The sequence below is a fragment of the Cyanistes caeruleus genome, chromosome 28 (assembly GCF_971803275.1).
Source record: "Cyanistes caeruleus chromosome 28, bCyaCae1.hap1.1, whole genome shotgun sequence".
Taxonomy (NCBI): Eukaryota; Metazoa; Chordata; class Aves; order Passeriformes; family Paridae; genus Cyanistes; species Cyanistes caeruleus.
Genome location: NC_141728.1, coordinates 1,157,203 through 1,170,524, shown reverse-complemented (window position 1 = coordinate 1,170,524; position 13,322 = coordinate 1,157,203). Strand labels below are relative to the sequence as shown.

At 48.2% G+C, this 13,322-nt stretch overlaps 1 protein-coding gene across 1 annotated transcript in view; it reads right to left on the bottom strand.

Annotated features, from left to right (window-relative positions):
- LOC147649000 (leucine-rich repeat LGI family member 4-like) overlaps positions 1 to 13,322 on the bottom strand; it is a 43,571-nt gene that overhangs the window by 10,329 nt on the left and 19,920 nt on the right. Inside the window, exon 8 of the mRNA XM_086864867.1 lies at positions 1,085 to 1,593. Within this exon, the coding sequence (XP_086720993.1) occupies positions 1,085 to 1,593 (509 nt within the window). The remainder of the gene's footprint in view (positions 1 to 1,084; positions 1,594 to 13,322) is intronic.

Genomic DNA, 13,322 nt, shown 5'->3' with positions numbered 1-13,322 from the left:
CCATGACCCTGCTGACCCTCCATGACCTCAGTGGACCCACCATGACCCTGCTGACCCCCATGACCCTGCTGACCCCCCATGACCACCTGACCCCCCATGACCACCTGACCCCCATGACCCTGCTGACCCCCCATGACCACCTGACCCCCCATGACCCTGCTGACCCCCATGACCCTGCTGACCCCCCATGACCACCTGACCCCCCATGACCCTGCTGACCCCCATGACCCTGCTGACCCCCATGACCCTGCTGACCCCCCATGACCCTGCTGACCCCCCCATGACCCTGCTGACCCCCATGACCCTGCTGACCCCCCATGACCACCTGACCCCCACGACCCTGCTGACCCCCCCATGGCTCCACCATGACCCTGCTGACCCCTCTATGACCTTGATGGACCCCCATGACCTCGATGGACCTCCATGGACCCACCATGACCCTGCTGACCCCCCATGACCCTGCTGACCCCCCCATGACCCTGCTGACCCCCCATGACCACCTGACCCCCATGACCCTGCTGACCCCCCATGACCACCTGACCCCCCATGACCCTGCTGACCCCCCATGACCACCTGACCCCCATGACCCTGCTGACCCCCCCATGACCCTGCTGACCCCCATGACCACCTGACCCCCATGACCCTGCTGACCCCCCCATGACCCTGCTGACCCCCCCATGACCCTGCTGACCCCCCATGGCTGCATCATGACCCTGCTGACCCCCCACGGACCCTGCTGACCCTCCATGACCTTGGTGGACCCCCATGACCACCTGACCCCCCATGACCCTGCTGACCCCCATGACCCTGCTGACCCCCCCATGACCCTGCTGACCCTCCATGACCCTGCTGACCCCTCTATGACCTTGATGGACCCCCATGACCTCGATGGACCTCCATGGACCCACCATGACCCTGCTGACCCTCATGACCCTGCTGACCCCCCATGACCCTGCTGACCCCCCATGACCCTGCTGACCCCCCATGACCACCTGACCCCCATGACCCTGCTGACCCCCCATGACCACCTGACCCCCATGACCACCTGACCCCCATGACCCTGCTGACCCCCCAGTCCCCTCACCTTGGCATCCCCCAGGAACCTGGTGAGGCACAGGAAGACGCTCCCCCTGACCCGGAAGTGCTTGGCGGCGTAGACATCCGGCACGTGGGGGATGTCGGTGTGGGGCGCGAAGCCGCCGCCGCTCCAGCGGTAAACCAGCGGCCGCCGCGCCGCGCTGCACACCACCAGCGCCGGCCGCCCGCCCAGCTCCAGGAACTCCAGGTGCGTGTCCCTCTGCCACGGCCGCAGAGTCTGGTGCGGGTAGAAGCCTCCGGAAGCCCAGCGGAACACGGTGCTGGTGCCGCCTTTGGAGCTGTCGGCCACCCCCAGGTAGAGGTGGCCGGCCAGGCGGGCGGCGGTCACGGCGTGGGGACGGCGCAGGTGGCCCGAGCCCAGGGCTTGGTGGCGCACGAAGGACGAGCCGGGGCCGCCCGAGCGGCGCCAGACCCAGGAGCCGCCGCCGAGCTGGGCCACCACCACCAGCAGGGTGTCGCCCACCGGGACGGGGTGGCAGGCCACTGGGGATGAGCCTAGGGGGACAGAGGGGACAGCGAGGGGGTCAGGGGGGCGATGGGGATGTGGGGGTGATGGGGACCTTGGGGCCATCGGAGACCTTCTGGTCATTGGGGTCATTGGAGACCTTGGGGACCTTGGGGACACTGGGGTCATTGGAGACCTTGGGGACCTTGGGGTCATTGGGGCCATTGGGGACCTTGGGGCCATTGGAGACCTTGGGGACCTTGGGGTCATTGGAGACCTTGGGGACCTTGGGGTCACTGGGGCCATTGGGGACCTTGGGGACCTTGGAGATGTTGGGGTGGTGGGGACCTTGGGGACATCAGACCTTGGGGACCTTGGAGACCTTGGGGACATTGGAGATGTTGGGGTGATGGAGACCTTGGGGACACTGGGGACACTGGGGACCTTGGGGACATTGGGGACCTTGGGGACCTTGGAGATGTTGGGGTGATGGGGACCTTGGGGACATCAGACCTTGGGGACCTTGGAGACCTTGGGGACATTGGGGACCTTGGGGACATTGGGGATGGGGTGATGGGGACCTTGGGGCCACTGGGGACCTTGGAGATGTTGGGGACATTGGGGACCTTGGGGACCTTGGGGACATTGGAGATGTTGGGGTGATGGGGACCTTGGGGACACTGGGGACCTTGGGGACCTTGGAGACCTTGGGGACATTGGGGACCTTGGGGACATTGGAGATGTTGGGGTGATGGGGACCTTGGGGGCCATTGGAGACCTTGGGGACCTTGGGGACCTTGGGGACACTGGAGATGTTGGGGTGATGGGGACCTTGGGGACACTGGGGACCTTGGGGACATTGGGGACACTGGGGACCTTGGGGACATTGGGGACACTGGGGACCTTGGGGCCATTGGAGACCTTGGGGACATTGGGGACCTTGGGGACATTGGAGATGTTGGGGTGATGGGGACCTTGGGGACATTGGGGACACTGGGGACCTTGGGGACATTGGGGACCTTGGGGACATTTGAGATGTTGGGGTGATGGGGACCTTGGGGTCACTGGGGACATTGGGGACCTTGGGGACACTGGGGATGGGGTGATGGGGACCTTGGGGCCACTGGGGACCTTGGAGATGTTGGGGACATTGGGGACCTTGGGGACCTTGGGGACCTTGGGGACATTGGAGATGTTGGGGTGATGGGGACCTTGGGGACATCAGAGACCTTGGGGACATTGGGGACCTTGGGGACCTTGGAGACCTTGGGGACATTGGGGCCACTGGGGACATTGGAGATGTTGGGGTGATGGGGACCTTGGGGACATTGGGGACACTGGGGACCTTGGGGTGATGGGGACCTTGGGGACATCAGAGACCTTGGGGACACTGGGGTCACTGGGGACCTTGGGGACACTGGGGACCTTGGGGACACTGGGGACATTGGAGATGTTTGGAACCTTGGGGACATTGGGGACCTTGGGGACATTGGGGACCTTGGGGACATTGGTCTTTGGTCTCCCCAAGGCCATTTTGGGGTCCCTGACGTCATTTTTGGGGTGTCACCATCAATTTTGGGCTCTAATTTGATGTTCCTCAGCCCATTCCCACCCCATTCCTGTTTTCCCCCATTCCCACACGGGTTTTTCACCATTTTCCCATTTTTTCCCCATTTTCACCCGTTTTTTCCCCGTTTTTTCCCATTTTTCCCCATTTTTTCCCCGTTTTTTCCCATTTTCCCCCGTTTTTTCCCATTTTTCCCCGTTTTTTCTCATTTTTTCACTATTTTCCCCTGTTTTTCCCCATTTTTTCCCTGTTTTTTCCCATTTTCCCCCGTTTTTTCCCCATTTTTCCCCATTTTTCCCCGTTTTTCCCCCATTTTTTCCCCATTTTTCCCCGTTTTTCCCCATTTTTTCCCCATTTTCTCGTTTTTCCCCATTTTCCCCCGTTTTTCCCCATTTTTCCCCATTTTTTCCCCATTTTTTCCCATTTTTCCCCATTTTCCCCCCATTTTTTCCCATTTTTTCCCCATTTTTCCCCATTTTTCCCCATTTTTTCTCATTTTTTCCCCATTTTTTCCCCATTTTTTCCTGTTTTTCCCCATTTTTCCCCCGTTTTTCCCCATTTTTCCCCGTTTTTCCGCATTTTCCCCATTTTTCCCCATTTTTCCCCATTTTTCCCCATTTTTCCCCATTTTTTCCCCATTTTCCCCCGTTTTTCCCCCATTTTCCCCATTTTTCCCCATTTTCCCCCATTTTTCCCCATTTTTCCCCATTTTTTCCCCATTTTTTCCCCATTTTTCCCCATTTTTCCCCCTTTTCCCCCATTTTTTCACCATTTTTCCCCATTTTTCCCCATTTTTCCCCATTTTTCCCCATTTTTCCCCATTTTTCCCCATTTTCCCCGTTTTCCCCATTTTTCCCCGTTTTTCCCCATTTTTCCCCGTATTTCCCCATTTTTCCCCATTTTTCCCCATTTTTCCCCATTTTTCCCCGTTTTCCCCATTTTTTCCCTGTTTTTGCCGGTTTTTGCCCCGTTTTGCTCACTGTTGATGATGGTGGGGGCCCGGAAGCGCCCCCCGAGCTGCTCCCACTCCAGCAGGGCGCAGGCTCCTGTCACCGCCTGGCCCAGAGCCACCCCCGCTTTTCCACCCAATTTTCACATTTTTTCAACAATTTTCACATTTTTTCACTCATTTTCCCCAATTTTTCCTCTTTTCCTCCATTTTTTCACTGATTTTTCCTGGTTTTTCCCAATTTTTTCCCAGTTTTTTCACTGATTTTCCACATTTTTTTTTACCGATTTTTCCCATTTTTTCCTCGATTTTTTCCCCATTTTTCCCATTTTTCCCCAGGTTTTCCCCATTTTTCCCATTTTCCCCCCATTTTTCCCCATTTTTCCCCCATTTTTTCCCATTTTTCCCCCTTTTTTCCCCATTTCCCCCCATTTTTTCCCCATTTTTTCCCCATTTTTCCCCGTTTTTCCCCCATTTTTCCCCGTTTTTCCCCATTTTCCCCCATTTTTTCCCCATTTTTCCCCATTTTCCCCCCATTTTTCCCCATTTTTCCCCGTTTTCCCCCCGTTTTTTCCCATTTTTCCCCATTTTTTCCCCGTTTTTCCCCGTTTTTCTCCGTTTTCCCCCGGCTTTTCCCATTTTTCCCCCGTTTTTCCCATTTTTCCCCATTTTTTCCCCATTTTTCCCCATTTTTCCCCCATTTTTTCCCCGTTTTCCCCCGTTTTCCCCCATTTTCCCCCATTTTTCCCCCGTTTTTCCCCATTTTCCCCATTTTTCCCCGTTTTCCCCCATTTTTTCCCCATTTTTCCCCCCGTTTTTCCCCTTTTTTCCCCATTTTTCCCCATTTTTCCCCATTTTTTCCCCATTTTTCCCCATTTTTCCCCATTTTTCCCCATTTTTTCCCCATTTTTCCCCGTTTTTCCCCGTTTTTCCCCATTTTTCCCCCATTTTTCCCCATTTTTCCCCGTTTTTCCCCGTTTTCCCCATTTTTTCCCTATTTTTGCCGGTTTTTGCCCCGTTTTGCTCACTGTTGATGATGGTGGGGGCCCGGAAGCGCCCCCCGAGCTGCTCCCACTCCAGCAGGGCGCAGGCTCCTGTCACCGCCTGGCCCAGAGCCACCCCCGCTTTTCCACCCGATTTTCACATTTTTTCAACAATTTTCCCATTTTTTCACTCATTTTCCCCAATTTTTCCTCTTTTCCTCCATTTTTTCACTGATTTTTCCTGGTTTTTCCCAATTTTTTCCCTGTTTTTTCACTGATTTTCCACATTTTTTTTTACCGATTTTTCCCATTTTTTCCTCGATTTTTTCCCTATTTTCCCATTTTTCCCCATTTTTCCCCATTTTTCCCCATTTTCCCCCATTTTTCCCCGTTTTTTCCCCAGTTTTCCCCATTTTCCCCCATTTTTTCCCCGTTTTTCCCCGTTTTTCCCCATTTTTTCCCCATTTTTCCCCGTTTTTCCCCCATTTTTCCCCATTTTTTCCCCGTTTTTCCCCGTTTTTCCCCATTTTTCCCATTTTTTCCCCCGTTTTTCCCCGTTTTTCCCCGTTTTTCCCATTTTTCCCCGTTTTCCCCATTTTTTCCCTATTTTTGCCGGTTTTTGCCCCGTTTTGCTCACTGTTGATGATGGTGGGGGCCCGGAAGCGCCCCCCGAGCTGCTCCCACTCCAGCAGGGCGCAGGCTCCTGTCACCGCCTGGCCCAGAGCCACCCCCGCTTTTCCACCCAATTTTCACATTTTTTCAACAATTTTCCCATTTTTTCACTCATTTTCCCCAATTTTTCCTCTTTTTCTCCATTTTTTCACTGATTTTTCCCGGTTTTTCCCAATTTTTTCCCTGTTTTTTCACTGATTTTCCACATTTTTTTTTACCGATTTTTCCCATTTTTGCCTCGATTTTTTCCCCATTTTTCCCATTTTTCCCCATTTTCCCCCCATTTTTTCCCATTTTTTCCCCATTTTCCCCATTTTTCCCATTTTTCCCCAGGTTTTCCCCATTTCTTCACCATTTTTCCCCATTTTTTCCCCATTTTTCCCCGTTTTTCCCCATTTTTCCCCCATTTTTTCCCCGTTTTTCCCCATTTTTCCCCATTTTTCCCATTTTTTCCCCATTTTTCCCCATTTTTCCCCATTTTCCCCATTTTTCCTCATTTTTCCCCGTTTTTCCCCATTTTTCCCCCATTTTTTCACCATTTTTTCCCAATTTTTGCCCAGTTTTTCCCCATTTTCCCCCATTTTTCCCCGTTTTTCCCCATTTTTCCCCATTTTTCCCCGTTTTTCCCCGTTTTCCCCGTTTTCCCCATTTTTTCCCTATTTTTGCCGGTTTTTGCCCCGTTTTGCTCACTGTTGATGATGCTGGGGGCCCGGAAGCGCCCCCCGAGCTGCTCCCACTCCAGCAGGGCGCAGGCTCCTGTCACCGCCTGGCCCAGAGCCACCCCCGCTTTTCCACCCAATTTTCACATTTTTTCAACAATTTTCACATTTTTTCACTCATTTTCCCCAATTTTCCCCGTTTTCTTCCATTTTTTCACTGATTTTTCCTGGTTTTTTCCAATTTTTTCCCTGTTTTTTCACTGATTTTCCACATTTTTTTTTACCGATTTTTCCCATTTTTACCTCGATTTTTTCCCCATTTTTCCCATTTTTCCCCAGGTTTTCCCCATTTCTTCACCATTTTTTCCTCGATTTTTCCCCCGTTTTTTCCCATTTTTTCCCCATTTCTCCCCATTTTTTCTCATTTTTCACATTTTTTCACTATTTCTCCCCGTTTTTTCCCATTTTTTCCCCATTTTTCCCCATTTTCCCCAGTTTTTTCCCATTTTTCCCCCGTTTTTCCCCGTTTTTTCCCATTTTTCCCCATTTTTTCCCATTTTTTCCCATTTTTCCCCATTTTTTTTCCATTTTTCCCCGTTTTTCCCCATTTTTTCCCCATTTTTCCCCATTTTTCCCCGTTTTTTCCCATTTTCCCCCATTTTTCCCCGTTTTTTCCCCGTTTTTTCTCATTTTTCCGCATTTTTTCCCCATTTTTCCCCCATTTTTCCCCATTTTTTCCCCGTTTTTCCCCGTTTTTCCCCATTTTTTCCCATTTTTTCCCATTTTTTCCCATTTTTCCCCATTTTTCCCCATTTTTCCCCTGTTTTTTCCCCATTTTTCCCCGTTTTTTCCCATTTTCCCCCATTTTTTCCCATTTTTCCCGTTTTCCCCCGTTTTTTCCCATTTTCCCCCATTTTTTCCCCATTTTTCCCATTTTCCCCCATTTTTCCCCATTTTTCCCCCATTTTTCCCCATTTTTCCCCATTTTTCCCCATTTTTCCCCATTTTTCCCCATTTTTTCCCCATTTTTCCCCATTTTTTCCCCATTTTTCCCCATTTTTTCCCATTTTTCCCCATTTTTTCCCCATTTTTCCCCATTTTTCCCCGTTTTTCCCCGTTTTTCCCCGTTTTCCCCATTTTTTCCCTATTTTTGCCGGTTTTTGCCCCGTTTTGCTCACTGTTGATGATGCTGGGGGCCCGGAAGCGCCCCCCGAGCTGCTCCCACTCCAGCAGGGCGCAGGCTCCTGTCACCGGCTGGCCCAGAGCCACCCCCGCTTTTCCACCCAATTTTCACATTTTTTCAACAATTTTCACATTTTTTCACTCATTTTCCCCAATTTTTCCTCTTTTCCTCCATTTTTTCACTGATTTTTCCCGTTTTTTCCCAATTTTTTCCCTGTTTTTTCACTGATTTTCCACATTTTTTTTACCGATTTTTCCCATTTTTTCCTCGATTTTTTCCCCATTTTTCCCCATTTTTTCCCATTTTTCCCCATTTTTCCCATTTTCCCCCCATTTTCCCCATTTTTTCCCCATTTTTCCCCATTTTTCCCCATTTTTCCCCATTTTTCCCCATTTTCCCCCATTTTTTTCCCATTTTTCCCCATTTTTCCCATTTTTTCCCCATTTTTCCCCGTTTTTCCCCATTTTTCCCCATTTTTCCCCATTTTTTCCCCGTTTTTCCCCGTTTTTCCCCGTTTTCCCCATTTTTTCCCTATTTTTGCCGGTTTTTGCCCCGTTTTGCTCACTGTTGATGATGGTGGGGGCCCGGAAGCGCCCCCCGAGCTGCTCCCACTCCAGCAGGGCGCAGGCTCCTGTCACCGCCTGGCCCAGAGCCACCCCCACTTTTCCACCCAATTTTCACATTTTTTCAACAATTTTCACATTTTTTCACTCATTTTCCCCAATTTTTCCTCTTTTCCTCCATTTTTTCACTGATTTTTCCCGTTTTTTCCCAATTTTTTCCCTGTTTTTTCACTGATTTTCCACATTTTTTTTACCGATTTTTCCCATTTTTTCCTCGATTTTTTCCCCATTTTTCCCATTTTTCCCCAGGTTTTCCCCATTTTTCCCATTTTCCCCCCATTTTTCTCATTTTTCCCCCATTTTTTCCCATTTTTCCCCATTTTTTCCCATTTTTCCCCATTTTTCCCATTTTCCCCCCATTTTCCCCATTTTTTCCCCATTTTTCCCCATTTTTCCCCATTTTTCCCCATTTTTCCCCATTTTCCCCCATTTTTTTCCCATTTTTCCCCATTTTTCCCATTTTTTCCCCATTTTTCCCATTTTTCCCCGTTTTTCCCCATTTTCCCCCGTTTTTCCCCGTTTTTCCCCCTTTTTCCCCATTTTTTCCCAGGTTTTCCCCATTTCTTCACCATTTTCCCCATTTTTCCCCATTTCTTCACCATTTTCCCCATTTTTCCCCATTTTTTCCCCTTTTTACCCATTTTTCCCCATTTTTCCCCCGTTTTTCCCCGTTTTTCCCTGTTTTTCCCCGTTTTCCCCATTTTTTCCCTATTTTTGCCGGTTTTTGCCCCGTTTTGCTCACTGTTGATGATGCTGGGGGCCCGGAAGCGCCCCCCGAGCTGCTCCCACTCCAGCAGGGCGCAGGCTCCTGTCACCGCCTGGCCCAGAGCCACCCCCGCTTTTCCACCCAATTTTCACATTTTTTCAACCATTTTCACATTTTTTCACTCATTTTCCCCAATTTTTCCTCTTTTCCTCCATTTTTTCACTGATTTTTCCTGGTTTTTCCCAATTTTTTCCCTGTTTTTTCACTGATTTTCCACATTTTTTTTTACCGATTTTTCCCATTTTTTCCTCGTTTTTTTCCTTGATTTTTTCCCCATTTTTCCCCTGTTTTTTCCCATTTTTTCCCAATTTTTCCCCGTTTTTCCCCGTTTTTAACCATTTTCCCCCCGTTTTTTCCCATTTTTTCTCCATTTTCCCCCATTTTTTCACCATTTTCACCCGTTTTTTCCCATTTTTTCCCCGTTTTCCCCCGTTTTTAACCATTTTCCCCCCGTTTTTTCCCATTTTTTCTCCATTTTCCCCCATTTTTTCACCATTTTCACCCGTTTTTTCCCATTTTTTCCCCGTTTTTCCCCATTTTTCCCCATTTTTCCCCGTTTTTCCCCCGGTTTTCCCCATTTTTCCCCATTTCCCCCCATTTTTCCCCATTTTTCCTCGTTTTTCCCCATTTTTCCCCATTTTTTCCCCATTTTTCCCCGTTTTTCCCCAGTTTTTCCCCATTTTTTCCCCGTTTTCCCCCATTTTTCCCCATTTTTTCCCATTTTTCTTCCATTTTCCCCATTTTTCCCCCATTTTTTCCCATTTTTCCCCCATTTTTCCCCGTTTCTTCCCCATTTTTCCCCCATTTTTTCCCCGTTTTTCCCCATTTTTCCCCATTTTTCCCCATTTTTTCCCCATTTTCCCCCGTTTTTCCCCGTTTTTTCCCCATTTTTCCCATTTTTTCCCCATTTTTTCCCCATTTTCCCCCATTTTTCCCCATTTTTCCCCCATTTTTCCCCATTTTTCCCCGTTTTTCCCCCATTTTCCCCCATTTTTCCCCATTTTTCCCCATTTTTCCCCATTTTTTCCCCGTTTTTCCCCGTTTTTCCCCGTTTTCCCCATTTTTTCCCTATTTTTGCCGGTTTTTGCCCCGTTTTGCTCACTGTTGATGATGGTGGGGGCCCGGAAGCGCCCCCCGAGCTGCTCCCACTCCAGCAGGGCGCAGGCTCCTGTCACCGCCTGGCCCAGAGCCACCCACGCTTTTCCACCCAATTTTCACATTTTTTCAACAATTTTCACATTTTTTCACTCATTTCCCCCATTTTTCCTCTTTTCCTCCATTTTTTCACTGATTTTTCCCGTTTTTTCCCAATTTTTTCCCTGTTTTTTCACTGATTTTCCACATTTTTGTCCCTGTTTTTCCCATTTTTTCCTCAATTTTTTCCCTATTTTCCCATTTTTTTCCCATTTTTTCCCCATTTTTCCCCATTTTTCCCATTTTTCCCCATTTTTGCCCCGTTTTTTCCCATTTTCCCCCATTTTTCCCCATTTTTCCCCGTTTTTCCACATTTTTCCCCGTTTTCCCCATTTTTCCCCATTTCCCCCCATTTTTCCCCATTTTTCCCCATTTTCCCCCATTTTTTCCCCATTTTTTCCGATTTTCCCCCATTTTTTCCCCATTTTTCCCCCATTTTTCCCCGTTTTCCCCCCATTTTTCCCCGTTTTTCCCCATTTTTCCCCATTTTTCCCCATTTTCCCCCATTTTTCCCCCATTTTTCCCCATTTCCCCCCATTTTTCCCCATTTCCCCCATTTTTCCCCATTTTTCCCCGTTTTTCCCCGTTTTTCCCCATTTTTCCCCATTTTTCCCCGTTTTTTCCCCATTTTTCCCCGTTTTTCCCCGTTTTTCCCCATTTTTCCCCGTTTTTCCCCGTTTTTCCCCATTTTTTCCCCGTTTTTCCCCGTTTTCCCCATTTTTTCCCTGTTTTTGCCGGTTTTTGCCCCGTTTTGCTCACTGTTGATGATGCTGGGGGCCCGGAAGCGCCCCCCGAGCTGCTCCCACTCCAGCAGGGCGCAGGCTCCTGTCACCGCCTGGCCCAGAGCCACCCCCGCTTTTCCACCCAATTTTCACATTTTTTCAACAATTTTCACATTTTTTCACTCATTTCCCCCATTTTTCCTCTTTTCCTCCATTTTTTCACTGATTTTTCCCGTTTTTTCCCAATTTTTTCCCTGTTTTTTCACTGATTTTCCACATTTTTGTCCCTGTTTTTCCCATTTTTTCCTCAATTTTTTCCCTATTTTCCCATTTTTTTCCCATTTTTTCCCCATTTTTCCCCATTTTTCCCATTTTTCCCCATTTTTGCCCCGTTTTTTCCCATTTTCCCCCATTTTTCCCCATTTTTCCCCGTTTTTCCACATTTTTCCCCGTTTTCCCCATTTTTCCCCATTTCCCCCCATTTTTCCCCATTTTTCCCCATTTTCCCCCATTTTTTCCCCAGTTTTTCCGATTTTCCCCCATTTTTTCCCCATTTTTCCCCCATTTTTCCCCGTTTTCCCCCCATTTTTCCCCGTTTTTCCCCATTTTTCCCCATTTTTCCCCATTTTCCCCCATTTTTCCCCCATTTTTCCCCATTTCCCCCCATTTTTCCCCATTTCCCCCATTTTTCCCCATTTTTCCCCATTTTTCCCCATTTTTCCCCATTTTTCCCCCATTTTTCCCCATTTTTCCCCATTTTTCCCCATTTTTCCCCATTTTTTCCCCATTTTTCCCCATTTTCCCCCATTTTTCCCCATTTTTCCCCATTTTTCCCCATTTTTTCCCCGTTTTTCCCCATTTTTCCCCGTTTTTCCCCATTTTTCCCCATTTTTCCCCGTTTTTCCCCATTTTCCCCCATTTTTCCCCATTTTTCCCCCATTTTTCCCCATTTTTCCCCATTCTACCCCATTTTTCCCCATTTTTTCCCCATTTTTCCCCATTTCTCCCCCGTTTTTCCCCGTTTTCCCCATTTTTTCCCTGTTTTTGCCGGTTTTTGCCCCGTTTTGCTCACTGTTGATGATGGTGGGGGCCCGGAAGCGCCCCCCGAGCTGCTCCCACTCCAGCAGGGCGCAGGCTCCTGTCACCGCCTGGCCCAGAGCCACCCCCGCTTTTCCACCCAATTTTCACATTTTTTCAACAATTTTCACATTTTTTCACTCATTTTCCCCAATTTTTCCTCTTTTCCTCCATTTTTTCACTGATTTTTCCTGGTTTTTCCCAATTTTTTCCCTGTTTTTTCACTGATTTTCCACATTTTTTTTTACCGATTTTTCCCATTTTTTCCTCAATTTTTTCCCTATTTTTCCCATTTTTCCCCAGGTTTTCCCCATTTCTTCACCATTTTTCCCCATTTTTTCCTCAATTTTTTCCCTGTTTTTCCCCATTTCTTTACCATTTTTTCCCCGTTTTTCCCCCATTTTTTCCCATTTCTTCACCATTTTCCCCCATTTTTCCCCATTTTTTACTCATTTTTCCCCGTTTTTCCCCAGGTTTTCCCCATTTTTCCCCATTTTTTCCCCATTTTTTCCCATTTTTTCCCCTTTTTTTCCCATTTTTTCCCCATTTTTCCCCATTTTTCCCCATTTTCCCCCATTTTTCCCCGTTTTTCCCCATTTTCCCCGTTTTTTCCCCGTTTTTCCCTGTTTTTCCCCGTTTTTCCCCATTTTTCCCCATTTTTCCCCGTTTTTCCCCATTTTTCCCCATTTTTCCCCATTTTTCCCCCATTTTTCCCCATTTTTCCCCATTTCCCCCTGTTTTTCCCCATTTTCCCCGTTTTTCCCCATTTTTCCCCATTTTTCCCCGTTTTTCCCCATTTTTTCCCTATTTTTGCCGGTTTTTGCCCCGTTTTGCTCACTGTTGATGATGGTGGGGGCCCGGAAGCGCCCCCCGAGCTGCTCCCACTCCAGCAGGGCGCAGGCTCCTGTCACCGCCTGGCCCAGAGCCACCCCCGCTTTTCCACCCAATTTTCACATTTTTTCAACCATTTTCCCATTTTTTCACTCATTTTCCCCAATTTTTCCTCTTTTCCTCCATTTTTTCACTGATTTTTCCCGGTTTTTCCCAATTTTTTCCCTGTTTTTTCACTGATTTTCCACATTTTTTTTTACCGATTTTTCCCATTTTTGCCTCGACTTTTTCCCTATTTTCCCATTTTTCCCCATTTTTCCCCATTTTCCCCATTTTTCCCCATTTTCCCCCATTTTTTCCCATTTTTCCCCATTTTTCCCCGTTTTTCCCCGTTTTTTCCCATTTTTCCCCCGTTTTTTCCCATTTTTTCCCCATTTTTTCCCCATTTTTCCCCATTTTTCCCCATTTTTCCCCGTTTTTCCCCATTTTTTCCCATTTTTTCCCTGTTTTTCCCCATTTTTCCCCATTTTTCCCCATTTTTCCCCATTTTTCC